At 47.6% G+C, this 27,335-nt stretch overlaps 1 protein-coding gene across 2 annotated transcripts; it reads left to right on the forward strand.

Moving 5' to 3' along the window:
* Positions 1 to 25,444, forward strand: FSD1 (fibronectin type III and SPRY domain containing 1). Of its 2 annotated transcripts, none has more exons than XM_084826249.1 (13): positions 1 to 21; positions 4,856 to 4,951; positions 5,680 to 5,811; positions 7,437 to 7,538; positions 8,105 to 8,127; positions 8,903 to 9,024; positions 11,524 to 11,733; positions 12,701 to 12,799; positions 13,977 to 14,127; positions 15,537 to 15,616; positions 18,900 to 19,151; positions 21,060 to 21,148; positions 25,334 to 25,444. In XM_084826249.1, exons 1-13 carry the CDS (start codon positions 1 to 3, stop codon positions 25,442 to 25,444), a joined length of 1,488 nt encoding a protein of 495 aa, XP_084682375.1. The 2 variants fall into 2 exon arrangements, with proteins under 2 accessions (XP_084682375.1, XP_084682376.1); XM_084826250.1 differs by lacking the exon at positions 1 to 21 and adding an exon at positions 2,844 to 2,858.
* The last annotated feature ends 1,891 nt before the right edge of the window (positions 25,445 to 27,335 follow it).

The following is a 27,335-nucleotide window of genomic DNA, read 5'->3' on the forward strand; positions in this document are numbered from 1 at the left end:
ATGAGCTCCTTTACCTCAAAAGTGGTGTGTGCATGTGCATATTTGCATAATGCCTCTCAGTCTTATCTCCCCCCACCCTCTACATTACAATATGGGAATAATACTACTGGCTGATCTTACAGGACTTCTAAACAGAGAGGAGCTGTAACTCAGTGGTAGAGCCCCTGTTTTGCATGCAGAAAGTCCCAGGTTCAATCCATAGCATCTCCAAGGTGGGCTGACTTGCTGTAAGACATCTTTCAACCTTGAGGACTACCCTCTTACTTGATGTTTAGGGGAAAGACCATCCATCCATCCGTTCAAAGCATTTTTATCCCACACTTTGGTCAAAAGGCTCCCAGAATTGCTTACATGAATCAGCAATTCGTGTAAGCCACTTTGTGAGGGCTTCTGCCCTGAAAGGCGGCCGAGAAATATTTTAAACAAACAAACAAATAAAATAATTGGACAATCCCTACACCCAGCCATATGGGGGTTTAGATGGTTCACTCTCAGGCTAACAATAAAAAAAAAAGACACGACACAAAAGGAACAAGGGAAATGGAAGGCAGAGGAAAAATGCACAGTGGTGATGATGCTTGATTCAGTGGCCCAGATGGAGGGTAATATAGTACGCCTATTCTAGAACCAATTGAACTCAGGTTTGTGCTGCATCTATTGCCCTTCAGGGATGAGCTATTCTTTGCTCGTTTGTTCCTTGTTTCTTTGTTACTGCCAATCAGAATAGACAACACTGTTGGAAAGTCTGGTGTGACTTATGGCAGAGTTGCCTTATACGGAGAAAGTGTGGCAACACAGCATTTAGTATTGGAGGCAACCAACATAGGCTAGATCCAGTTCAAAAGAAGTTCAAACCAACTTAGGGTGCAATCCTATGCATGTTTAGACAGAAAACAGCCCTACAACTCCCAGTATTCCCTAGCTACCCATGCTAGCTGGGGAATGCTGGGAGTTGTAGGACTTTTTTCTGTCTAAACATGCATAGGATCGCACCCATGTTGTATTAGTGCTTTTAGACACATCGGCAGAGAAGGCGATCTGAGTTAAACACTGTTTAACTACAAGCACCCCCTAAAGCTGGCTTCATGAGCGTAAGAAAGTGAAGGCATGAGATACGGTTCCTTGCTTCCTTTAGGGAAAGACCACATGGCGCTCATTGCAGAGGCAAGAGGAGAAAGAGGAAGGAAGAAGGAGCAAGAAAAAGGAATTGACCAGACAACAAGGGGCATGAACAAGACAAGTGGCCCTTGTTGAAACATATTATCTATCGCCTCCAGTGTCTGGAAGCATGCGGAGTTGTTCCTATTATCCAGCATAGGCTACATACACAAATAGTTGGTCCTGGCATAAAGAAGGTTCCTGTGACTGTTGCAACGTTTGCTAAGGAGATATGCAAAGCACTCTGGATATTCCACAAGTGCTTTAACCTAAAAATGCCAGATTGTGATTATCCACAATAAGAGCAAATCTTGAATCATATTTATTTATTGTTTATTATTACATTAACATTACATTTATATCCAGCCTTTCCCCCACCCTTCTTGCAAGGAACCCAAGGCCGCTTACATGGTCCTCTTTCTCCTCCTGACAATGGAACCCATGACCTGGGGCGGTGGTGGGCTCTCCCACGCTGGAGGCCTTCAAGACGAGGCTGGACAGCCATCTGTCAGGGATGCTCTGACTTGGATTCCTGCCTTGAGCAGGGGGTTGGACTCGATGGCCTTGTAGGCCCCTTCCCACCCTACTATTCTATGATTCTATGATTCTTCCTCTCTGTTTTATCATCACAACAACCCTGTGAGGTAGGTCAGGCTGAGAGTCATCGACTGGCCCAAAGTCCCCCAGTGAGCTTCCCGAGTCCCAGTCCAACACTCTAACCACTACACCACACTGGAGAGCCGGTGTGGTGTAGTGGTTAGAATCATTTAGTGGTTAGAAGCGTATAGCTACTCATCTTATTATTTCTACTCTCAAGAGGCAATGGGGCTTCTTATGCCTCTGCACAGGAAGCTTTTAATCCTAGAAGCACAAGGGCTGAGGGTTTTTATTTTATTATTTATATCCCACCTTTTTTTCCTCTTGCAGGGAACCCAAGGCGGCGTACACGGTCCTCCTCCATTTTATCCTTACAACAACCCTGTGGGGTAGGTTAGGCTGAGCGACAGGGGTTGGCTCAAAGTCACCCAGTGAGCTTCATGGATGAGTGGGGACTAGAACCTGGATCTCCTAAGTTCTAGTCCAACACGGTAACCCCAACACCATACTTGCTACTGCTGTTGCTTTTTTAATTTCCTCCTCCTCCTCATTGTTGCTGTGGTGGTGGTGTTGGTGGTGGTTACTCAGTGGGAACTTGGTCTGCCCATGTTCAGAGGCACCCTTGTCTTTTTCTGCAGTTCCCCAATTGCCTGGACTATAAACTGTTTTCCTGTCAAAGTATTGACAAGACCAGCTTTGAATGAATCTCTGTGCAGCCTACAGGAAATAATGTCGTGGAGCCAACCCAGTCTTTTGTTCTCTAAGCTTTCCTCTTTTGTCACCTTGTTTTTTTTCTCCCCTATAGTCTATCAGTTGCGCTCTCTCCCCATCTCTCTCTCTGCTGGACTACATTTCCCAGCATGCCTTTACAGCTGCGCAGAGAGGGAGGCCAGCAAGTTCAGAAGCTTTCCTCCTCCTCCTCCCCTCCCTCTCTCCATCAGCTTTGTTAATTCCACAGGAGGGAGGGGGGTTCAATAACCTTAAGACCGGCTCCTTCTCCAAGCCCCGCCTAGTCGCATCCTCCTTGGTCCATGCCAGACGAGGCAGCGGCTGTCTCCCAAACCTCAGCTGGCTCCAGAGATCTGAAGATGGGGGACCAAAAGGTAAAAGATGCTGATGTAGGAAGGTCGCAGGATGCGAGAGGATGCTCCAGCAGCAGCAGCAGCAGCTGGACCAAAGGGATGAAAAGATGCTCATATCTCTCTCTCCATCCATCTTGGCCTGGGGAGGTTCCTAAATCTTCTGCTGCAAGGTTTGCTCTGCAGCACGGTCTCTCCCCATTTTTTTTACCCCCACGCCTCCCCCCTGTCTCTTCACCTCTGCTTTGTCATTCTTGCTCCATTGGTTGCCTGTGTCTTAGCTGAGCCCTTGTGCTTGGAAGGTGAGGGGGTTGTGTGTGTGTGTGATTTTATAGGGCGGAGGCCCATCTCCTCCCACTTTGCAAGGAGCTGTGTCAGCATCCCTAGTCTTTGCAGTGGGCAGGTGGCCGTGGGGCGGTGTTTTCTTGGAAGATGCAGATACAAAGTGAAGGGAGACCTGGGTGGGCCGTAGCTCGGTGGTAGAGTCCCTCCTTTGTATGCAGGAAGTCCCCAGTTCATTCCCTTGCGTCAATTAATCAACAAATCTTCAATTTATGATCGCATCAGCTTTTGCAAACTACAACCCATTTCGTCTGTCTTGTGGAAGAGAGACAGCTAGGAGTGCGTTTGTGCAGCTGAGGCGAGTGCACCAGCTGTGTCTGTTCCTAGAGACATCTGATCTGGCCGCATCTGGTACTTGGTCGCATCCTGTTTGGGCTACTCTAACATGCTCTACGTGGGGCTGCCCTTGAAAACTGTTCAGAAACTTCAGCTGGTCCAGAATGCTTTGGCCAGACTCTCAACTGGGGCTGGTTACAGGGAGGACGTGACTCCCTGTTACAACAGCTTCACTGGCTACTGGTCTTTTTCTGGGCAGAATTCAAAGTGCTGGTTATGACCTATAAAGCTCTATATGGCTTGGGAACAGGCCACCTGAAAGACCGCCTTCTCCAATTTGAGCCTCACCAATGCAATGAATATGGACTTGAGCACGCTCCGGGACAGAGCGCAGGACAGGAAGGCCTGGCGTGCTCTGGTCCATGGGGTCACGAAGAGTCGGACACAACTGAACGACTGAACAACAACAACAAAAGGTTTTAAGAGCACAAAAAAGAGGCCCTTCTTTTGAGATAGCTCACAATCAGAGGTGTGTTTGGTGGCGACCCAAGAGAGGGCCTTTTTAGTGGCCGCTCCAAAGCTGTGAAATTCCCTCCTAAAGAGGCTAGGTTGGCTCCCTCTCTGCTGTCCTACAGCAGGCAACGATCTCTTTATTCAAGGAGACCTTTAGCAATTGGGTCTGTTCAGTTGGGTGCTGTTTTTAATAATTTTTTTCCCTGTAATTGTTATGTTTGTATTGGATGCTAATGTATTGTTTTATTGATTTAATTCATTTTAATTGTTTCTGTAAACTGCCTTGATTGCCATTTTTTTTATTAAAAGGCAGAGTACAAATTAAATAAATGAACTGGTGATAGTTTTCTATCATCATTTTAATTTGTTGTTTGCCTCTAAGGGCACAATCCTATGCATGTTTAGACAAAAACAAACAAACATGCTCTCAGAATTCCCCAGCCAGCCATGCTGGGAATTGTATGGAATTGTTGGAAATTGTAGGACTTTTTTTGCTGGGAACCATAAGACTTTTTTCTGCAATGCTGGGAATTGTTGGGAATTTTAGGGCTCTTTTTCTGGGAATTGTAGGACTTTTTTCTGTGATGCTGGGAATTGTAGGACATTTTCTGCAATGCTGGGAATTGGGAATTGTAGGACTTTTTGCTGGGAATTGCAGGACTTTTTTCTGCAATGCTGGGAATTGTTGGGAATTGCAGGACTTTTTTCTGTCTAAATATGCATAGGATTGCACCCTAAGTCTTGTAAGCCACTGTGATTACTTTGTTTTTTGTTTTCAATTGGAAAAGCAAGGTATAAAAAGATTTCCAAGAAACAAACTGTTAGTGGAATTCAGTCAAGGAAAGAGAGAAAAATCTATTGACCGCCAGTGCTGTTTCTTTTTGGAACAGGATGCCCTGAGAAAGATCATCACCACCCTTGCAGTGAAGAACGAGGAAATCCAGAATTTCATCTATGTGCTGAAACAGATGCTCCAAAATGTGGAGGTACGGTTGAGCGTGGCTTGGGTGAGGAGCAGGATTGCAATGGGAGGCACGGGGCTAAGGATAGGGTGCCCTACTTTGCAGAAGGCAGGTCCTCTATTTGAAGGCACCTTCTGTTTCAGGGGCAGGGAGCCTCTTTCTGCCTGAGGGCCGCGTTCCATTTTGGGGGCCACATTCCAGTGGCAGGTGGAACTTAAGGCAAAAGAGGTGGGACCAAACATACAAAGATTACCAGCATATTTTAACTTGCATATTTTACATATTTTAACAGCATATTTTAACTCTCCCTGCCAGTAACTAACCCTCCGGAGAGGCGTTTCGACCTTTTAGAATGGGGAAAAAACTACACAGGAGTTGGGAAACCACCAAGCAATACGTGGTCATGGGAAAACATGTGAGGCCCTCTGGGGAATCTCCAGGGCTAAGGTTCCCCACTCCTTTTCTTGGACTGAATCATCCAAGTCCGCCTCAGGGCATAGTCCGAAGGCACACGAGGCAGCCTCATGCTTACTTCTGAGTAGACATGCTTCCTACTTTCAGTTGGTAACAGTGGAATTGGGGATGTGTGGTAGGATGATAGTGGGCTACAAATACAATACGTCCAATAGTGAAGTTTTGAGCCCCAGCATGAGATGGGGGGGGGGATCCTACAGGCTGTCCGACCCTCCTCCCCCAACCTCCCACTGGCAGGAATATCTCCAATTTCACCCTGCCCCATTGGCTCCTGCCAGGCCAATTCGGATCGGGTCCAGCAAGACCTCGAAGCTGAGTTCCAGTCACTGTACACCCTTCTGGAAGAGCTGAAGGAAGGGATGCTTATGAAAATCAAGCAGGATCGAGCCAGCCGGACCTATGAGTTGCAGGTAAGGGGACACTGTTTATAGATGGAAGAGCTTCCCTGCTGGAGCAGGGCCCAACATCCAGCACTGAGTGGCTCCCCAGGGCTTCTGAGAAGCCCACAAACTAGGGATGTACAGATTTTGTTAAATCCATTCCGTCTGTGTTTTGCAGAATGTCCGGTGTCTTTCATTCCACCGTCTGCTCATTATCAGAATCAGATATTTCTCAGTTTCCTGAGCTTGCGTTCCTTTGGAAAGTGTGCATTTTGCGCAAATGCACACTTCCAGTAATATGCATTTGCGCAAATATGCACTTCCACTAATGCACATTTGCGCAAATGCACACTTCCAGTAATATGCATTTGCGCAAATATGCACTTCCACTAATGCACATTTGCGCAAATGTACACTTCCAGTAATGCCCCCAAATCCAGGTAGCTGTGTGGATCAGCTGACCAGTGCTACTGGTTTTCATCTCTCCCAGGAGCAGGTCTTTTGCAAAGCTCGTGGGTCTTCATTGCCCATCCAAGACTGACCCCAAAACGGAGGGAAATGTCTCAGGATGCCGGAACAAAGATTTCATTTGTAAAAAGCCCAACGCATTTTGTTGGGCTATTTTTATTTTCAGGCCTTCTTCAGGGGGCTGTAAAAGTAATATAGGACAACTGTGTCGCCTCGGCCGTGGGCATTGAACTTTTAGGTTAGAAGTGCCAAGATAGTGATACATCAGACTCAAAGGTTTGCTTACAAGGAGTACTTCATTGGGTAACTCACAGCACACAGGCGTACCCAATGGTTGGATCAGACAGCTTCTCTGAACCCCGAGCCACTGGGTACAATGGGTCTTATACTCTACAGGTTAGCAATAAGCAGTGTTTCAGCAGCACGCGCCCCCAGCGTTCATTCTCAGCACAGGCTAGAAGTGTTTGGTTCTCAGGCACAGCCACCTGTAAACAGACTTTGCTTCCCAGGCACATCAGAGATAAAGACTCTCCTCATTAGCAAGGAATGCACCAAGAAGGCTGTTATCAGCATTCTGACTGATCTGCACATGCTCAGAGGCTTACTAGCATAGGAATTGCACCAATAATGAACTTAAGCAAGCGTTATGGATCTCTAGGCCCCTCTAACACTCCAAAGGACTTGGCTACTCTCCTGGGGCCAATACAACAACACATTACATACGTACATACATACATACATAGATACATACATTGCATTGTAAAGCATATATATCATTGCACATTGTTCCAGCATCCTGAGATGTTTTGGGGTCTATTTTGGATGCTCTCCTGCTTTTGCACCATTCAAGACTGAGCCATCCCTAAAATACTTTGCATTACAACAGGGAACAATATTTTGTTGCTGAGAAAAATTGTTTCTGTGCCCCGCTCCCCAAGCTGCTCTGAGGATTTCAGCTAAGCTCGGAGTGAACAGGGAAGTCTGAGGGGGGAAGATAGTCGGCCTCCCTGTTAATAAAAAAAGTCCTGCCACTCCATCCCTCACATTTGCTATCCCATCCTGCTCTTTTGTCTCGCAAACTGCCCAGACAGCTTCGTCTAATGGGCGGTATGGAAATGTAATAGATAAATGAATAAATGTTCCTTCTGCCTCTCCACGTTCACCCACCCCCCGTCTGCCTGCCACAGAATCAGCTGGGCGCCTGCACGAAAGCCTTGGAGAGCTCAGAGGAGCTCTTAGAGACGGCCAACCAGACACTGCAAGGGGCAGAAAACCACGACTTCAACCAGGTAAATTAGAGTGGAGGTGCCTTTATGGGAGAGCTGCGTGGGGGGCGGAGGGCAGACCCCATTCCTCCCCACATTTAGTGTGGCAGACTGGATTATGTGAAAATAGATGCAAATATGCAAATGGACTTGAGTTGCATATCTTTCAAAACCTCCCAGAATCCTTATCAATGGGGGTTGGTGTTTGGGGAACCCTGTGGTCCAGAAGCAGGGAACCTTTTTCAGCCTGGGGGCTGAATTCCATTTAGGAGAAATGGTGTTTGGGGAAAGGGGGTGTGGCTTGGGCAAGGGGGTGTGGCTCAGGTAAGGGGCGTGGCCATCTGGGAAATCCCAGAGGGCTGAATTTGATCCCTGAGTGTACAGGACTGCAACCTAACACACGCTTACTTGCGAGGAAGGCCTACCGACCACACTGGGGCTTACTTCTGAGTAGACACGTCTAGAATTGCACTGCAGCGTGAGCCAGCAATGCTCCCCATTGACCCTTTCCTTGCTCTTTTTTTCTCTTTCTTTCTTTCTTTCTTTCTTTTCTCTCTCTCTTTCTCCATCTTTCTTGCACTGCTTCGAAGGCCGCTAAACAGATCAAGGACAGGTATGCTGCACACTGGGAACCGCCTCCCATGCCACAGGTTTCTACTCTGCCAAAGCAGGACCAGCCTTTCCCATTTTGAGTCCCTGGGGCACAAAATACGGCAACAGTACTGCATCCTGTCCTGGGTTCCGGAGTTGCCAAGCAATACCCCTATTTTGTATGAGGCCTGACATGCTGTGCTTTAATTTCTAAATAAAGGAGAGGTTTGACACACCCTCTGACCTGGAAGCACCCCCCCGCCCTGAAATCCAGCCAAATGAGGATTGAGCCTGGTGTAGAGAGGAAAATGTACTTTGCACATGCTCAAGGGTACACTTTGCTTCCTTTTTACGTCACATCATCTTGGCCTGAGGATTTCCTCTCTCCCTAAAAAACGTCCTTGCTGGTGGTTTGCTCTGCGGCAGGCCCAAGACACTCTGCACATGCTTAGAAGCAACTCAGTCCTCTGCATTTAGGAGGAAAAGAACTAAACACTGCTGAAATTGGCCCCTGCTTGCCGCGAGGGAAAGGCGCTTTGCACATGCTTTGTGGCCACCCTCTTTTTCCCCCACCCCTGAACCTTGGCGTTCCCAATGGTTTCCAGGGCTGAACTTTCTCGGAGTCTAGATACTGGGATCTTTGCATGTTGCATTGCCTTTCCTCCAGGATCTGCCCCTTCCATCTTTCCTTCAGCCCCTCTTAGTCTAGGATGTATTGCGGGGGTGGAGGGGTGGGGAGATGAGGACTATTTTCTAATGCTTCCTCTTCCCCCTCCCCTCGGCCACCTCCCCGGCAGTGTGACCATGGCACCCGCATTCCGGCTGTCCCTCAAGGCCAAAGTGAGCGACAACATGAGCCACCTGATGGTCGATTTCGCCCAGGAGCGTCGGATGTTGCAGTCTCTCAAATTCCTGCCAGGTAACTCAGTCTGCCCCGGTGGTTAGCACCTCTGTTTAGGACTGCAGAGAGACCTGGGTTCAAAGTCAGCCCTGAAGCTCACTGGGTAACCTCAAGCCAGTCACTCTGTCTCCCAGCCTAACCTACCTCGCAGGGCTGTGTGTGAGCATATAAAAATAGAGAGGGGCAATGTATGCCAACTTGAGCTCTGTGGAGGAAAGGAGGGGGGACCTAAACTGAAATAGATAAATAAATACTCCCAGGGCACACAGCAGGATGTGACATCGGGATCTCCTCCTCCTCATAGAATCATAGAAGAGTAGGGTCGGAAGGGGCCTACAAGGCCATCAAGTCCAACCCCCTGCTCAATGCAGGAATCCAAGTCAGAGCATCCAAGTCATTGTCCTTCTCCTCCTGCCTAAAGTTTTCTAGGTGCTTTACAGAGATTAAGAAAATGACACAAGCCCTGCTTCCAGGGTGTGATACAAACAGGAAAAGGGAGTGGAATATGAAGGGGAAAATAGGCAAATTGTTCCTCCTAAGTTACACAATAAATATGATTTGTTTTTAAAGGCAGTGAAGATGTAGCCAACTCCTTTGCTCCCTTGGCACAGAATGTTCAGCCTGAGGGGAAGTACGGCTTGTTTCATTTTAAGTAGTTGAAACTACTTTACTCCTTTGAAGTTGTCATCAAAGTAGTTAAAATGCCTTCTACTGCAACGTAGCTACAGTAATATGTTTACAACTTTCCTGTCGTCATTAACTACTACTACTAAGCCTTTACTCATATTAAAATGGTTAGAAAGTAGTTCCAAGACACATTATGATGTTTATAACTATTCTACTGAAGAAAAGAAAATGGAGAAATCCCAGGTGCCTTTAGAAAAAGGTTTATTGTAGTTCTTTTATATTGGGCCTATATAGAAGAACTATAATAAACTTTTTTCTATAGGCACCTGGGATGTTTCCATTTTCTTTTCTCCATTGTTTTTTCCTGCACACAGGCCTCCCCTCCTCTTTTTATCCTATAACTATTATACTGCAACATAATTTACTATATTTATTATTTTATTAATATTACTATTATTAATAATAATAATAATAATAAATAAAATGATACTATCTGTGTTTACAACTACTCCTGCTACTATATAGTTACTATAATAAAATGTAGGTACGGAGTAGTTCCAAGGCACAATAATATTACTGCTACTATACACCAACTTAGGGCGCAATCCTATGGCTGCTAGTCAGCGGCTAGATGGCCATAGGATAGGTTGGTTCCCTGAGAACCCACCTCCACTCCCTCCTACCTGGAATGGCCCCATGCTCCGTGCTTGGTAGAGGAGCACAGAGCAGTAAAGTTGGGGGTGTGTCGGGGCAGGGAAGTCGGAAATGCTGGTGCGACATATCCTACGTGTCACCCCACTGCTGCTTCCCGCGCTCCAAGGTCCCATGGCTAGACAGCTGAAATCGGCTGTCTAGCCATAAGTGGAGGGTGGCTGAAGCACAGAGGGGAAGATCCCCTCCGCACTTCTCCTGCCCTGCATTGGATAGACGGCTGCCTCCAAGTTTGGAGGCGGCTGCCTATACCAATAGGATTGCACCCTTAATTAACTAGTGCTGTATATTAACTATTAGTACTAGTACTTGTTGACCATTACTATATGTTTACTACTACTAAAATGTAGTTGACAAGTGGTTCCAAGATACGGCAATATGTTTACGACTGCTATACTCTGAAGTAGGGATCTACTGGTTTTGATAAATCCATTCCGTCTGTGTATTGTGCATGGTCACTCGTCTTTCATTCCGTCACCTGCTCATTGATGAAATCGGATTTTTTTTTAAACAAATGTTCACTAGTTACTGTGAGTTAGTGCTAATGCAGATTAATGGAAATTCCCAATCTGTAAGTCTGCATGACTAGGAAAAAGCCAGTATGCTACAGAATCAGCAGGTCGTGTCCACAGAAATCCCAACTCTTTTGAATCCATTGCAGATTTCTTCGACATCCCTACCCTGACGTAGTTCACTACTACTAAATATTTAACACTTATATATATGTTTACTAATACTACAATGTAGCTAATGGGTAGTTCCAAATACTTTTCAGGTAGTTGTTGTGGTTAACCCGCTGAACCCCTCAGTGGTTACAAACTGGGATGACTCATTCATTCCTGTGAACGATCTCGAACCTGTGGACCAGACCAAAGACAAGATGGCGGCCCTGGAAGCACGTGGTGGTGTGAAAGTATGAGGTCTGGGCCAGCGGAGGCTCGTGGCTCTGATTTCTGTGGTGCTGTGATTCCGTTCTGGGTTTTAGTCAGAACCAGCCAGAACTCCAAAGGAGCTATGCAAGGTGCTGAACCCTAGCCCCAAAATGGGCTCTGTGCCTTGGATAGCTCCTTTAGAGTTCTGGCAGGCTCTGGCTGAAACCCAGAATGGATTCACAGCCCCTCCACCGGTCTGGACACTGCCTGACACTCCTCCTTTTTGATCTCCTGTTTCCCCACCCAGTCCCCAGCGCACCGGAGATCGACATGGCCGAATCGCTGGTGGCTGACAACTGCGTGTCCCTCGTCTGGCAGATGCCAGATGAAGACAGCAAGATTGACCATTACGTGCTCGAGTACCGGAAGACCAACTTTGAGGGGCCACCCCGGGTCAAAGAAGATCAGCCGTGGATGGTCATTGAGGGGATCAAGGAGACCGAGTATACTCTCTCCGGTGAGCAAGGCTGGTGGGAGTTGTAGTTCGGCACACCTGGAGGGCGCCCGGTTGGGGCCAGGCTGCTGTAAAAGATAATAATGTAAAGCTGCTTATCTGTGTGCATGATAAACCGCAGGCTTCAAGTGGTAGAATCAATACTCATTCTACCTTTGGGAGAGGCAGAACCTCTAAGTTTTTGGGCACTCTATCTTGGAGTAAATGAAGCTAGCGACAAGCAACAGGGCTGGGCTGTTTTGCTTTGATGTCCTGCTGGCGGGCTTCCTATTAAGGCGTTAGTTCGTCCCCAGACAGGCTGGCTTGGAATGATGGGTGCTGCTAACCAGCTAGGAATGTCTGTCACTTGGAAATCCGGCCCTTTTTGGGCCCGATGGACTTCCGCTCCCTGCCCAACTCAGCTTGCATTTGTGAGCTGAGATGTGACTTTTCCCTGAACTCTGGGGGCATTTTCGGGGGGGGGGGGTTGGTGTTGGCTGCAATTTGCACAAATAGATATTTGCACAAACTTGGCTGAAATGTGTGAAAATGTGCACGATTTGAGCAAATTGGTGCCGAATTTGCACAAATTGAGACTGTGCTTCATGCAGTTTGCACAAATTGTGGTTGTGATATGTGGAAAAACACCACAGGAACTCCGTTCAGTGGCCCATGTTGCTGCAGACATAGTTGGGCCAGTTAGTGGAAAATGGATTGAAGTCCGATGGGCTGAGCCGCCAAAAACCTGTTGAGCTCCACCCCCTCAAACAGATTCCTCCAACATCCCTAAGCCCAACACATCTGGAGGGCACCAGGTGTTGCTGACGGCTGGACTACATGAGCCTTTGGTCTGACCCAGCACAGGTCTTCTCCTCTGCAACTTCCAATACACTATCTAAAATGAGAGAGGAAGAAGCAGATGGTGGGGTTCCCAAATTTTGCCCACCCGATCTTGGCTCTTTGTTTTTCTTTTTCTTGGTCATCCCCGTAGGGCTGAAATTTGACATGAAATACATGAACTTCCGCGTCAAAGCCTGCAACAAGGCCGTCGCGGGAGAGTTCTCAGAGCCGGTCACCTTGGAAACGAGAGGTGAGCGTGCCTCCCCAGGGGGGCGGAATTGCAGAGATGAGGGGGTGTGTGAGTGGATTTCCTGACCAGCCGGCGAGAAGAGGTAGGATGGCCCTTGACAAAATATATCCCCGGGGAGGGGACACATCCAGGACTACCCCCCAGAGTAGGCAGGGTTGGGAAACTGCCGAGGGGCCCATACCCCAGCAGGGGCCCACTGACAAGAGCCCCACAGAGTTGCTCCTTCTCTTCACCCTTGCAACCTGCTTGTTCACCTGGCCTTTGCTCCGGCCCAGACAGCGGTGGCAGTGAGGAGGTGCAGCAGATGCCATGGCCTACTTGCTCCCTGGATCTCTGCCTGCCAAGCAAGCAAGCGGTAGCCGTGACTAGGAAGAGGAGGAGGAGGAGGAACTGGTGACAATGACAGTGAGAAGGGAGACTCACTGAGGGAGGGGACTCATGGAGGAGGTGTCTTGCCCAAGGGCCCCCCAAAACCTGGAGACGACACTGGGCACACCACATCAAGGAAGGCTCGTTGCCCAAAGCGAGCAGTGCTCAATCGTGGTTGATGCAGTCCGCATCCTTGGGACAAGAAGTCCAGGGCGGGGCCAGGGAACACATCTATGTGTGTTGTGGGCAGGGTGACAATGAGGCATGGCCCCATCTCTACCTTCGAGCAAAGAGCTTTTCACAAGACCCTTTGCAAGGCAGACCACCGGCAAAATCGTCTTCAAAACACAGGACTTCAACCCATGTTTTACGGCAGGGGTGCAGAACGTGTTTCAGCCTGGGGGGCAGGTTCCATTCTAGAGAAGCTCTCGGGGGCTGCATTTCAGTGGTGGGCAGGGCCAAAAACACCAGCATAGTTTTGGGTGAAGCTCTCACTGCCAGTCACTCAGCCTTAGGAGCGGCATTTCGACCTTTTAGAATGGGGCGGGAGGAAATGCACCAAGCCAGGAAACCAGCAAATGATTGGCGGCGGTGGGGAAAGGGGAGGGGCCAGGGGAAGGAGGCGTGGCTGTCTAGGGAATCCCAGAAGGCCAGAGTTGGCCCCTGGGTGTGAGGTTCTCCACCCCTGGTGTAAGGTGAGGGCCAAGACAGAAAGCCGTGTCAGACTTGAAACAGGAACAAAAAGAAGTTAGAGCATCCACTCTGAGCAACTTCCTGAGTTGCCCCAGTAGCCTTTCTCCATCCTCAGCTTTCATGTACCGCCTGGATGCCAGCACCAGCCACCAGAATCTCAAGGTGGAAGATCTCAGCGTGGAATGGGACGCCATGGGCGGGAAGGTCCAGGACATCAAGAAGGACGGGAAGGGCCGTACCGCATCTCCGGTTAACTCTCCCGCCAGGTAACACTTATTGCCCCCTCTGCTTGGGGGCGGGGGGCACAGTGACACGGCCTTTCTGAAACACACTACAAAGGGGACGTGGCAAACTAGCAGGGGGTTAAGTGTCAGCGGAGGTGACAGCGGAAGAGGGACCGGGGCGCAAATCCCCACTCCGCCACAAAACTCTGGCTGCCTTCGGACCAGTCGTCATCTCTCAGCCAAACCTACCCCAGCTGTGCAGATAAAATGGGAGGGAAGGGAGAACAGTCTGTGTCCCCCAGAATGTCTTGAGGAAAAAGTGGGATTGAAATGCAGGGAATACGGCAGTGGCATTCAGATGGTTAGGAGAACTGACTGAAGATGCCATCCTATATCCACTTACCTGGGAGTAAGCTCCATTGAACTCAATGGGATTGACTATTGAGTGGACATGTATAGGATTGCTCTGTTAAAAACCAAAACCAAAAAACCACAGAGGACATGATCCTACACAGAAAAAAGGCCTACAACTCCCAGCATTCCCCAGCCAGCCATTCTGGAAGTTGTAGGGCTTTTTTTCTGTCTAAACATGGATACGATTGTAGGACTTCTTCTGTCTAAACATGCAGAGGATCATAGCACTTTCTCTCTCTCTCTAACCATGCATAGGATAACACCCTTAATTGACTAAAAATAGGTCCCTGACCAATTGGTTGGTGTGTGTCTGTGTCTGTGTTTGTTTGTTTGTTTATTTATTTATTTCCAAAGATGTCTTTAGTGCTTGTTATTTTTAAAAAATAAATAAATCCCAAGGCTGTTTATATTTGTGTGTGTGTGGGTGTTTATAAAAACTACAGTTGTCAGCTACCACCTTAAAACTGTGTTTTTGCCCAGATGCAATTTTAATCAAGAAATTAACCACTTAAAAACTCAAGCGATTAATCCATCAGCAGCCCTAGCAATCGATATTTTTTTCAAGGGAATCCTCCCAGCTTACATTTATTTCCAAAAACTCAACTTGGTTTACATAAGAACCTCAGAAGAGCCCTGCTGGATCAGACCAAGGGTCCATCTAGTCCAGCATTCTGTTCACACAGCGGCTGACCAGCTGTCGACAGGAAACCTACAAGCAACACACCCTCCTGGCCATGTTCCCCAGCAACTGGTATATTGGACGTAATATATAGCCATCAGGACTCGTAGCCACCTGTAGGCTTCTCCTCCAGGAATTTGTCTACCCACCTTTTAAATGGCTGTGTGGCACTTTACAAAAGATTAGAAGGCAGATCTCTGCCCCAAGGAACTTACAGTCTTGGACTGCATATGCGGCATTGTTGTATTTAGAGGTGTGGGGGCTTGGGGAATTTCTCCCCACTGGCCTGAGCTCTGCAGCCGTTTCCTTCCTCCCACTTCTCACCTTCCTTGTCTCTCTCTGCCCTTCCTTTCAACAGGTGTGTGCAGTCTCCCAAAAGGATGCCCACGGGCCGCGGGGGAAGAGACCGCTTCACCGCTGAATCCTACACGGTGTTGGGTAAGGAGCCTGTTTGACTTCCCAGTATGGCCTTTAATGGCTTTAAAAATACCGCCCCCCTTTCAGTCTGGACAGGTCCAGTGGGTGCAACCAGTACAAGCATAGTCAGGGCAGAGCGTGGGCAGAGCCTGGAAGGTTCTGGATGGTCAGGGGTGGAGCTAGAACAGGAAGTGGAGTTGATGGGCGGGGTCCAGAGGAATCAAGCACATTCGGCGTAGCCGATGCATATGGTTGACAGAATTTGGGAGTTTCCTGGTTATCTGAAGGAATACAGCAGCCCCGCACATACCCATGTTTCGGGGTTGATGGGAACATCTGGAACTTAGAGAGAGTGTTGTGGGTGCACTCACAAAATGTCCACCATTGAGGTGGTGCAGTTCACCATGTGGCTGCCCTGGTGACATCATGTCCCAAAACACCCATTGCCCAGAAGGCTCAAAGAAAAACAACTTGTCTAAGAACCTACGTCCCAGGCAGAGAAGGGGTTTGACTCCGAAACACAAAGCTTATCGTTTGAACCCAAATAAAGATGGCACTGGAGGGCAGCAATGTGCTTTGCAGGCTCTAATGGTTGTTTTTTAACTAAAAGAAGAAGAAATAAAATAAAAATCAGGTGGGACAGGGAGCCTGTCGGGTACCCAGAGAAAGGTTGGAGCCCCCAGCTTTACTGGCCAGACCAGAAATACATGAGCACTTGGATCCAGTCTTCTGTAGAGTAGGCCCATTGAAATTAAAGGGGTGTCAGTCAAGGACAGCGGAGGCTGGTCACTCTGATTTTGGTGGGGCTGTGAATCCATTCTGGGTTTCAGTCAGAACCAGCAGAACTATAAAGGAGTGATCCAACATGCTGAGCCCAATCCCCAAATTATGTTCAGCAATGTGGAGAGCTAGCTTAGGGTTCTGGCTGGTTCTGACTGAAACTCGGAATGGATACACAGCCCCACCGAAATCGGAGCCACCAGCCTCCACTGGCCAAGACCAACCTAAGCCTCATTTATTTCAATGGGTCTACTCTAACTATGGCCACATCTGGATCCAGCCCATGGCTTGTTTGCCAACTCTACTCCCCCCTAGCAGAGGTAAGGGATTATTTAATAGAATCATAGAATAGTAGGGTTGGAAGGGGCCTATAAGACCATCGAGTCCAACCCCCTGTTCAGTGCAGGAATCCAGGTCAGAGCCTCCCTGACAGGTGGCTGTCCAGCCTCGTCTTGAACGCCTCCAGCGTGGGAGAGCCCATCACCTCCCCAGGTCATGGGCTCCAGTGTCGTATTGCTCTAATAGTCAGGAAGTTTTTCCTGACATTCAGCTGGAATCTGGCTTCCTGGCACTTGAGCCCATCATTCCGTGCCCTGCGGTCTGGGATGATGGAGAAGAGATCCTGGCCTTCCTCTCTGGGACAACCTGTCAAGTCCTTGAAAAGTGCTGTCCTGTCTCCCCTCAGTCTTCTCTTCTCAAGGCTAAACATGCCCAGTTCTTTCAGTCTCTCCTCACAGGGCTTTGTTTCCAGTCCTTTGATCATCTTCTCTGCCCTCCTCTGAACCCTCTCCGGCTTGTCTGCATCCTTCTTAAAGTGCGATGCCCAAAACTGGACACAGCACTCCAGATGAGGCCTAACCAGTGCAGAGTAGAGGGGAACTAGTACTTCCCAGGATTTGGGAGTTATGCTTCTATTAATGCAGCCCAAAATAGTATTTGCCTTTTTTGCAGCCATTTCCCTTGGAAAAAATCACTGTTTCTGGGTACCTCTGAACCCAGAGTAGCTGTAGACCAGTTTTAACCATAATGGCTCCCGTCACCCCATAAGAATCTTATGTAGTTTTGGCTGCGGATACTGAGATGTCTCTGTTAGATATTCTTCTCCCAAAGTCACAGTTTCCAGGGAGATGGAAAAAATTATTCCCTCCCCTCCACCCCACCTACACACTTTATTTAATATTATTTATTTACTAGTGTTTCCTTGATATATTTTTTTCTTTCTGTTAGCCTCTTTAGATTTCCTTCAGGAAAGAAATGAATAGTTATGAATAGGAAATGAATTGCAATTTATTACAGAGTTAGCAAGGAATGCACCTTTTTTCAAAACCACACTAGACAACATTTGCATCCAACACAAGAAAAGAGAAAACATTTTCAAAGAAAATAAAACAAACAAACAAACTCCTGAGTTAGGTTATTTACCAGAGGATGAATTTACATTCACGATTGAAAAGGGTTTAATATGGGGCAGGGGAACATTGAACCAGATGCAGTCAAGTTGGGAGGAGCAGCAAAAACAACACATAGTCTTGTAGCGCTTTGAACACATTTATGATGGCATGGAATCTTGTGGACTAGAGTCTTGGATCTGACCAAACAGACTCTAGTCCTTGACAGTTTGTGCCATCATAAACCGGTTCATCTTAGTGGGCTCTCCCTGGCTGGAGTTCTGCAAAATAGAGGTTGGACAGTCACCCTGTTGGGGGTGCTTTAGGTTTGGATTTCCTGCAGCGAGTAGGAGGTGAACTAGATGGCCTCAGCAGCCCCTCCAGCACCAGGAATCAATTAAACAGTGGCAGCTGTGGGGCTCTGGGAGAAAAATCTGGTCTCCTCGTGGGCGGTGAAGTTGGCATCTTCTATCTTCATTTCATAGGTCTCGCCTGACATAGCTTTGTGTGTGTGTGTGTGTGTATGTATGTATGTATATGTGTGTGTGTGTGTGTGTGTATATATATATGAGATTACAGCTTCCTAAGAATTATGCATAAACGTCAACAAAAGCAGACCAAATATCCACATAAATATCCATTTGCAAGTGGCATCGATTACCACCTGTTAGTCATGTTTTGGATTCCTGCACTGAACAGGGGTTTGGACTCGATGGCCTTGTAGGCCCCTATTCTATGATTCTATGATGATCTCCCATCCCACTAATTTCAGTAGATCTAGTTTAGGTATGACAACATCTGGATCCAAGCCTATATATTTTAAATTGCAAAACTAGAAATGTATTTTGAGGGGTGTTTAACACATTTAATAAATAAATAAACAAGTAAATTTTATTTATATAATTCCATTGGGGTGCGGGATGCTTTATAGAGGATTAGAATGCAGGGCCCTGCCCCAAGGAGCATACAGTGTTGGTCGGTGTATGCAACATCATGGCGTTTAGTGCAGGGAACTTTTTGGGAACTTTTTTGGGACTTTTTGGGAACTTTTTGGGAACTTTTTTGGGGAATGTTTTTGGGGAACTTTTCCTCACCGGCCGTGGCTTCACAGCTGCACCCTTACTCTTCGGTCGCAGGGGACACGCTGATCGATGGTGGAGACCATTACTGGGAGGTGAACTACGACCAGGATAGCAAGGCCTTTGCGGTCGGGGTGGCCTACCGGTCCCTGGGCAAGTTTGACCAGCTGGGCAAGACTCCCTTGTCCTGGTGCCTCCATCTCAACAACTGGCTGCAGGTCAGCTTCATGGCCAAGCACAACAACAAAGCGAAAGTCTTAGATGTGCCCGTCCCGGATACCATCGGTGTCTACTGCAATTTTCATGAAGGTGAACACCTGGCAAGATCCGTTCCGATTCTTTCCCTCCTTCCCGGGCCCTGGGTGGGACACCAAACATCCAGCCCTGTCACACATACCCTTTCCCCAAAGCTCGGGGTAGGTAATGGAGCAAAACCCAGTGCTTAATTTGTGAGAGGGAGGTCTCAGGATGTCAATACTGCATAGAAAACGCTTCCCATGTCCTGGGGTAGAGGTAGCTGTTGTGGTTAACCTACTTTATCCATCAGTGGTTACAAACTGGGACAGCTCGTTCATACTTGCAAAAGATCCCGAGTATGTGAACCAGGGTGGGCCTGGGAGCAGGCGGCGGTGTGAATGAAGACGTCTGGGCCAGCAGAAGCTGATGTCTCCGATTTCAGTGGGGCTGTGGAGCTATTTTAGGTTTCAGCCAGAACCAGCCAGAACTCTAAAGGAGCTATCCACGGTGCTGAACCCTAGCCCCCAAATAGGCTCAGAAACTTGGATAGCTCCTTTAGAGTTCTGGCTGGTTCTGACTGAAACCTGGAATGGATTCACAGCCCCACAAAATCAGAGCCTCCTGCCTCCACTCCATCTAGCCCAGTGGCAGGCTGCATCTGGCCCCTTACCAGTGCAGCTCCCACCCACCTCCATTGCCCCTGATGTGCCTATTTTATTTTTACTAGAAAAAAATAGTTTTTAGAAGACTCTGTTTGGTGGCTAAGTGCTGCGCAGGGCTTAGACTGGATGAATTTTGCTTGAAAACAAACTAAATCTGCCCATTCTAAGCCTCCATAGTGGCTTTGGAGGCTTAGAACAGAGAGATTTAGTTTGTTTGAAAGCTTAATTTGTCCACTCTAAACCCTGTGCAGCAGCTATGGAGGCTTAGAATGGGCAAATCTGGCTTGTTTTGATGGCATACTGTGACTTTTAAGAACTCCCCACCTCTTTTTCAGAGGCATGGGGTGGGGAATGTGGCCTGTGATGGATTGGGGCAGCGGGGTGGGGGAGAATTGGCCCTGGACTGCTTGAAGTTGTCCACACTAACCTAGTTTGAGGGATGTATGAGGAATTCCTTTCAGGTTGCTTTTGATCAGGATTGACCCAGTTTGCACCTTCCAGACCGAACATGGGCATGGACACAATTTGCAATTGAAGGCTGTACATTTCCAAGCTTGCAATGTGATTTGCGGACCCCCCCAAAATGCGTTCAACAGCATGTGTACGTTTGAAAAATGCACACAAAAACACTTTAATCGATGGGAGAAGAATGCGTTCATGTCAAAAATGTGCACAGTTGATCTGAACTTTTGGGAAAATGCGCATGGATGTTCATGCGAAACGAAAAAAAACAATACTCACCATCTGATGCAGATTCGAGTCAAAATGAGCTTCAAGATAGAATTCGGGGAACTTTGCGGAGCTCAAGTTTTGCTGATTCGCAAATCCCTACCAGGACCCCAGTATTGTCTGCTATGACAGTAAGATATTCTCTAAGGCTGTGGCAGCAGAGACAGCTGGCATCCAGGCTTGGCATCATTAGGTACTTGTTGAGTGGAGATGAGGGCAACTGAGAGTAAGTGAGGGCAGCTGTTAATAGGAGCTAAGGGCAACTGAGAGTAACTGAACACAATTGCTAATAATAGGCAATGAGGGCTATTGAAAGTAAGTGAGGAAAGTTGAAGGTGAGGGCAAGGACAAAGGTAAACAATTGGAGAGTTGTTGCCTTCACACTCTGCTTGTGGGCTTCCTAGAGCCTCTGGCTGTCCCTTGTCAGAAACAAGACACTGGGCTAGATTGATCTTTTGGTCTGACCCAGCAGCGCTCTCTTTTACCTGTGCCCTTTCAGCACCTCCTGCCCCCACGTTTCTGGCTCCTGGCCTGCTCCTCATGCCTCAAATGGACCCACCTCACCTCTTCCCTTGTTGTCCACTTCCAGGTTTCCTCTCGTTCTACAATGCCAAAACCAAGCAGTTGCTCCATACGTTTCGGGCCAGATTTACCCAGCCGGTTCTCCCAGCCTTTATGGTAAGAGGTTTAGAATGGGGAGGGGATTTGGGGTGTTCATGGTATCTGCTGAAGAACTCAGCAGCCCTGAGAATTGCAGCTTTCATTTAAAAAAGAGAGAGCAAGTTTCTAGTCCTTATGACTGCAAAGGTAAACTGATATTACAGAAGCCAAAGACAGCAGGAATTTGGAGGCCTTTTGAAACTTGCTTAATGCAGACAAGTTGGCCCTCTTTATGGCAGGTACAAAACTAGGGGAGGTAGTTTCTCCAGATGAATTCACAGGGCCTACAAAGGTGTCATCATGCATAACTTGTGTTCTGATGGTCAGACCTGCCCCTTCATGGCTCCTTCACTTTCTGGTATGACTATCGGAATAAACTATGGGTGTGCTGCATATTCTCCACACTTTGGTTTGGGGGCTAACATAGCCATTTCATTGGGGTAGATATTATTTCTCCTTCCCCTCACCCCCAAATACTTGGATTACGTGCACATTCACCTTATTCCACTCCTGCTGGCTGCCCTTATTTGCCCTGCTGGCTGCCTTGGCAACACGCCCCCATTTTTACTCCTTCTTGAATTAGATACAGAGGTGATCCCAGCCTATCAGGGACCACATAGGAATTAGCATGACATCATAACACTGTGGGGGCAGACATTTAGCTATCCTTTTAGCTACCAGAGGTAAGAAGAGATAAGAGCAATTGAGAGTGAGTGAGGGCAGATGATGGCAATTGAGTGTATTGTTGTTCAGCCGTTAAGTTGTGTCCGCCTCTTCGTGACCCCATGGACCATAGCACGCCAGGCCTTCCTGTCCTCCGCTCTCTCCCGGAGTGTGCTTAAGTCCATATTCATTGCATCGGTGATGCTATCCAGCCATCTCATCCTCTGCCGTCCCCTTCTCCTTTTGCCTTCAATCCTTCTCAGCATCAGGGTCTTTTCCAGTGACTTTTCTCTTGCATTAGGTGGCCAAAATATTTGAGCTTCAGCTTCAGTATCTGTCCTTCCAATGAGCAGTCAGGGTTGATTTCCTTTAGGATGGACTGATTTGACCTCCTTGCAGTCCAGGGCACTCGTAAGAGTCTTCTCCAGCACCACAGTTCAAAAGCATCAATTCTTCAGCGCTCAGCCTTCCTTATAGTACAGCTCTCACAGCCATACATTGCTACTGGGAAAACCATAGCTTTGATTATACGGACCTCTGTCAGCAAGGTGATGTCTCTGCTTCTTACTCTGCTGCCTAAGTTTGCCATAGCTTTCCTCCCAAGGAGCAAGCATCTTTTAATTTCATGGCTACAGTCACCATCTGTGGTGATCTTGGAGCCCAAGAAAGTAAAATCTGTCACTGCTTCCATTTCTTCCCCTTCTATATGCCAGGAAGTGATGGGGCCAGATGCCATGATCTTAGTTTTTTTAATGTTGAGTTTCAAAGCAGCTTTTGCACTCTCCACTTTCACCCTCAACAAGAGGCTCTTTAGATCCTCTTCACTTTCTGCCATTACGGTGGTATCGTCTGCGTAGCTGAGGTTGTTGATAATTCTCCCGGCAATCTTAATTCTGACCTGTGATTCATCCAACCTGGCTTTCTCATGATGTACTCTGCATATAAGTTAAATAAGCAGGGCAACAATATACAGCCTTGTCGTACTCCTTTCCCAATTTTGAACCAATCAGTTGTTCCATATCCGGTTCTTACTGTTGCTTCTTGACCCTCATACAGGCTTCTCAGGAGACAGGTAAGGTGGTCTGGTACTCCAATCTCTTTGAGAATTTGCCAGAGTTTGTTGTGATCCACACAATCAAAGGCTTTAGCGTAGTCAATGAAGCAGAAATAGACATTTTTCTGGAATTCTCTTGCTTTCTCCATGATCCAGCGAATGTTGGCGATTTGATCTCTAGTTCCTCTGCCTCGTTGAAACCCAGCTTGTACCTCCGGTAGTTCTCGGTTCACATACTGCTGAAGCCGAGCTTGTAGGATTTTGAGCATCACCTTGCTGGCATGTGAAATGAGCGCAATTGTGCGGTAGTTTGAACACTCTTTGGCGTTGCCCTTCTTTGGAACTGGAATGTAAACTGACCTTTTCCAGTCTTGTGGCCAGTGTTGAGTGTTCCAAATGTGTTGGCATATTGAGTGCAGCACTTTAACAGCATCATCTTTTAGGATTTTAAATAGCTCAGCTGGAACACTGTCATCTCTGCTAGCTTTGTTGTTAGTAATGCTTCCTAAGGCCCACTTGACTTCACTCTCTAGGATGTCCGGCTCAAGTTCAGTGAGCGCACATTCATGGCTATCAGGGACATTAAGATCTTTCCTGTATAGTTCTTCTGTGTATTCTTTCCACCTCTTCTTAATCTCATCTGCTTCTGTTAGGTCCCTGCCTTCTTTGTCCTTTATCATGCCCGTCTTTGCACAAAACGTTCCCTTGAGATCTCCGATTTTCTTGAAAAGATCTCTAGTCTTTCCCATTCTATTGTTTTCCTCGATTTCTTTGCATTGTTCATTTAAGAAGGCCTTCTTGTCTCTCCTTGCTATTCTCTGGAACTCTGCATTCAGTTGGATGTATCTTCCCCTTTCTCCCTTGCTTTTCGCTTCCCTTCTTTCCTCAGCTACTTGTAAAGCCTCATCAGACAGCCACTTTGCTTTCTTGCATTTCTTTTTCTTTGGGATGGATTGAGTTGCTGCCTCCTGAACAATGTTACGGACTCCGTCCATAGTTCCTCAGGCACTCTGTCTATCAGGTCTAATCCCTGAAATCTATTCCTCACCTCCACTGTATATTCATAAGGGATATGATTGAGGTCATACCTGAATGGGTTAGTGGTTTTCCCTACGTTCTTCAATTTAAGCTGAAATTTTGCAACAAGAAGCTCATGATCTGAGCCACAGTCAGCTCCAGGTCTTGTTTTGACTGACTGTATAGAGCTTCTCCATCTTTGGCTGCAAAGGACATAATCAATCTGATTTCGATATTGACCATCTGGTGATGCCCATGTGTAGAGTCGCCTCTCGTGCTGTTGGAAAAGAGTGTTTGCTATGATCAGCGTGTTCTCTTGGCAAAACTCTATTAGCTTTTGTCCTGCTTCATTTTGTACACCAAGGCCATGCTTGCCTGTTATCCCGGTGATTTCTTGACTTCCTACTTTAGCATTCCAATCCCCTATGATGAAGAGGACATCTTCTTTTGGTGTTAGTTCTAGAAGGTGTTGTAGGTCTTCATAGAACCAATCAACCTCAGCTTCTTCAGCCTCAGTGGTTGGGGCATAGACTTGAATTACTGTGATGTTGAATGGTTTGCCTTGGATTCGTACTGAGATCATTCTGTTGTTTTTGAGATTGTACCCCAGTACTGCTTTTCCCACCCTTTTATTGACTATGAGTGCTACTCCATTTCTTCTATGGGATTCTAGCCCACACTTGTAGATAAGATGGTCACCTGAATTAAATTCGCCCATGCCTGTCCATTTTAGTTTGCTGATTCCCAAGATGTCGATGTTCAATCTTGCCATCTCACATTTGACCACCTCCAGCTTACCTTGATTCATTGATCTTACATTCCAGGTTCCTAAACAATATTGTTCTTTACAGCATCGGACTTTCTTTTCACCGCCAGACACATCCACAGCTGAGTGTCCTTTCGGCTTTGGCCCAGCCGCTTCACTCTTTCTGGCGCTACTTGGAAATACCCTCTGCTCTTCCCCAGTAGTATATTGGACACCTTCCGACCTGAGGGGCTCATCTTCCGGCGTCATCTCTTTTAGCCTTGTGACACGTTCCATGGGGTTTTCTTGGCAGGAATACTGGAGTGGGTTGCCATTTCCTGCTCCAGTGGACCACATTTTGTCAGAACTCTCCGCCATGACCTGTCCGTCTTGGGTGGCCCTGCACGGCATAGCTTATGGCTTCACTGAGTTACGCAAGCCCCTTCGCCACAACAAGGCAGTGATCCATGAAGGGGCAATTAAGTGTAAGTGAGGGCAAAAGCATACAAGTCGGCAAATGACAGGAAGAGCTTTCAGCTGGTATTTTTGGCCCTGCCCCTTTTGATTTTGGCCCTGCCCATCACCGGAATGCGGCCCCCGAGAGCTTCTCCAAAGTTGAATGTGGCCCTTGGATGAGGTTCCCCACCCCTGGATTAGATTATTTCTTCCACCCTCTTTTCCCGACATTCTGACCACCCTCTTTCTCTTGCTCTCTCCCTGTCAGGTCTGGTGTGGCAGCTTCCACGTCTATTCCGGTTTGCAAGTCCCCAGCGCTGTCAAATGCCTTCAGAAGCGGAACAGCGCGACGAGCAGCTCCAACGCCAGCCTATCTTAGAACCACACCTCACATCTTGTTTTGCAGGATTGGGGCCCTCTCGCCACAAGAGAGGCCCAGACTACCAACCATTACAAGGAAACAGTACTGCCTTCCTACAGTATTTTTTATATGATGATGATGTTGATGATGTATTTTTTCCTCCCTTCCAGTTCTTGGATAGGCACTCGGACTGCCTGGTCAAAATGGACCAGATGGCGTTGCTTCCCACACACACACCATGAATGTATTGGATTATTTATCTGCCTATGATTGTAAAACGATTCTCCTGCTATCATGGGGTCTCTCCCTGCCACAAAATCATCATTTTTGCCCTCGACAGGACGGGAGGCAGCGGATCTCGTGCAATCTGAAAGCTCGGCTGAAAAGGAAAACATCCTCAAAACAAGGCTGTGTGTATACTCCATGCTATGTTTTTTTTTTGGTTAGGGAGCCAGGTTCTCCTTCCTGTTCCTGAGCCTGCCACCAATCAGCTGTTCAGCGGGCAGGAAGGGAAAGCAAGGCAAACGAGCAGAAGGCAGAGAAAGAGCAAGTCTAGACGCTAGGAGCGGGAGGAACTTTTAAATTCCACTGGAAATCAGTCTAAATTCTATCTAGTCCAGGGGCACAAAACCTCGAATCCGGCCTGCCTGGGGTACCGATTCGGCCCTCTGGGATTCCCCAATGGACAGGCTCCCTTCCCCTGGCCCCTCCTCCTGGCCCCCTGCCCTTCCCCTTTCCTCCAACCACTGATGGTTCGGTGATTTCCTGGCATTTGTGCAGTTTTTCCCCCATTCCAAAAGGTGGAAATGCCCCTCTGAAGGCTGAGTTACTGGCGGTAAAAGATTTAAGCTAAAATAGGGTGGCCTTTCTGGCCCCACCCATTTTACCTCTGGCTCCGCCCATTTTGCCTTGGGCCCCGCCCACCATTGGATGCGGGCCCCGGAAGCTTCTTTGAAATGGAATTCGGCCCTCTGGGTTCTGTACTCCATATCTAGGGCCCAAGTGACGCAACGAAGCATATGAGCACGCATTCTTATTTGACATAATGCATTCCCAGGAAGGGGCAAAGATCGGGATGGGCCCTGTGGCCAGGGGTGAGGCTAGTGGGTGCCTAGCCTGGGCAGGAGTAATTATTTGCTCTCCCTAACAAATTTCAACCATCTTTGAAAATGCCCACATTACAGCTTCTGTTAGAAAACTGTCGGAAGGTGTCAGACCTGGTCTATTCTGACAGGGGTCAAAGTTCCCTCTGTCTGGGGTCTCTGGTGGAGAAGGGTCTAGCAGTCACCTGCTTCCTGATCTTCCTACCTGGAGCTGCCAGGAATTGAACCCAGAACCTTCTGCCTGCAAAGCAGGGGCACTACAACTGATCTATCGCACATCCCCTAAGAATGAAGTAAGATTCCAGTCCTCATGGTTCCAATTAAAGGGCTGATTTTAAATAGGAAACATATGAAGCTGCCTTATATCGAATCTGGCCTTTGGTCCACCGAGCTACACTGACTGGCAGCAGCTTTCCATGGGGTTCAGATAGGGGACTTTTCCAGCCCTACCTGGAGATGCCAGGGATTGTACCTGGGCCGTTCTTCATGTGAAGCAGTTGCTGTACCCTGAGCAATAATCTCTCTCATTTAAAAACAACTCCTTGCTCTAGAGTAGAACAATGTACCTTTTAAAATTAAAAAAAATGGTGGAGCTGATAATGCTCTGTAAAAGTTATACTGCCCCAAGTTCTGCTTGGTTCTGCCCTTCCAAAATTGTCCCTTCCTCAGAATGGTGGTTCCCCCTCCCCCAAGATAACCAACACCCTTAAGCCCATATATATCTATATCTATATCAGGGGTCCCCAAAGCACAGCTCTTCACTTCCCGCCCCCTTAACAAAGAAATAAATTTTTAAAAAATGAAAA

This window comes from Heloderma suspectum, chromosome Z (genome assembly GCF_057233095.1).
Source record: "Heloderma suspectum isolate Gila_16-S chromosome Z, 16-S_ref, whole genome shotgun sequence".
Taxonomy (NCBI): Eukaryota; Metazoa; Chordata; class Lepidosauria; order Squamata; family Helodermatidae; genus Heloderma; species Heloderma suspectum.

What these genes read in the sequence shown, in the direction of transcription:
- FSD1 (XM_084826249.1), top strand. Translation starts at nt 1, where the DNA reads ATGAGCTCCTTTACCTCAAAA. An exon ending in TGAGCTCCTTTACCTCAAAA is followed by an intron (nt 22 to 4,855) that starts GTGGTGTGTGCA and finishes TTTTTGGAACAG; the next exon opens with GATGCCCTGAGAAAGATCAT. An exon ending in AAAACCACGACTTCAACCAG is followed by an intron (nt 7,539 to 8,104) that starts GTAAATTAGAGT and finishes ACTGCTTCGAAG; the next exon opens with GCCGCTAAACAGATCAAGGA.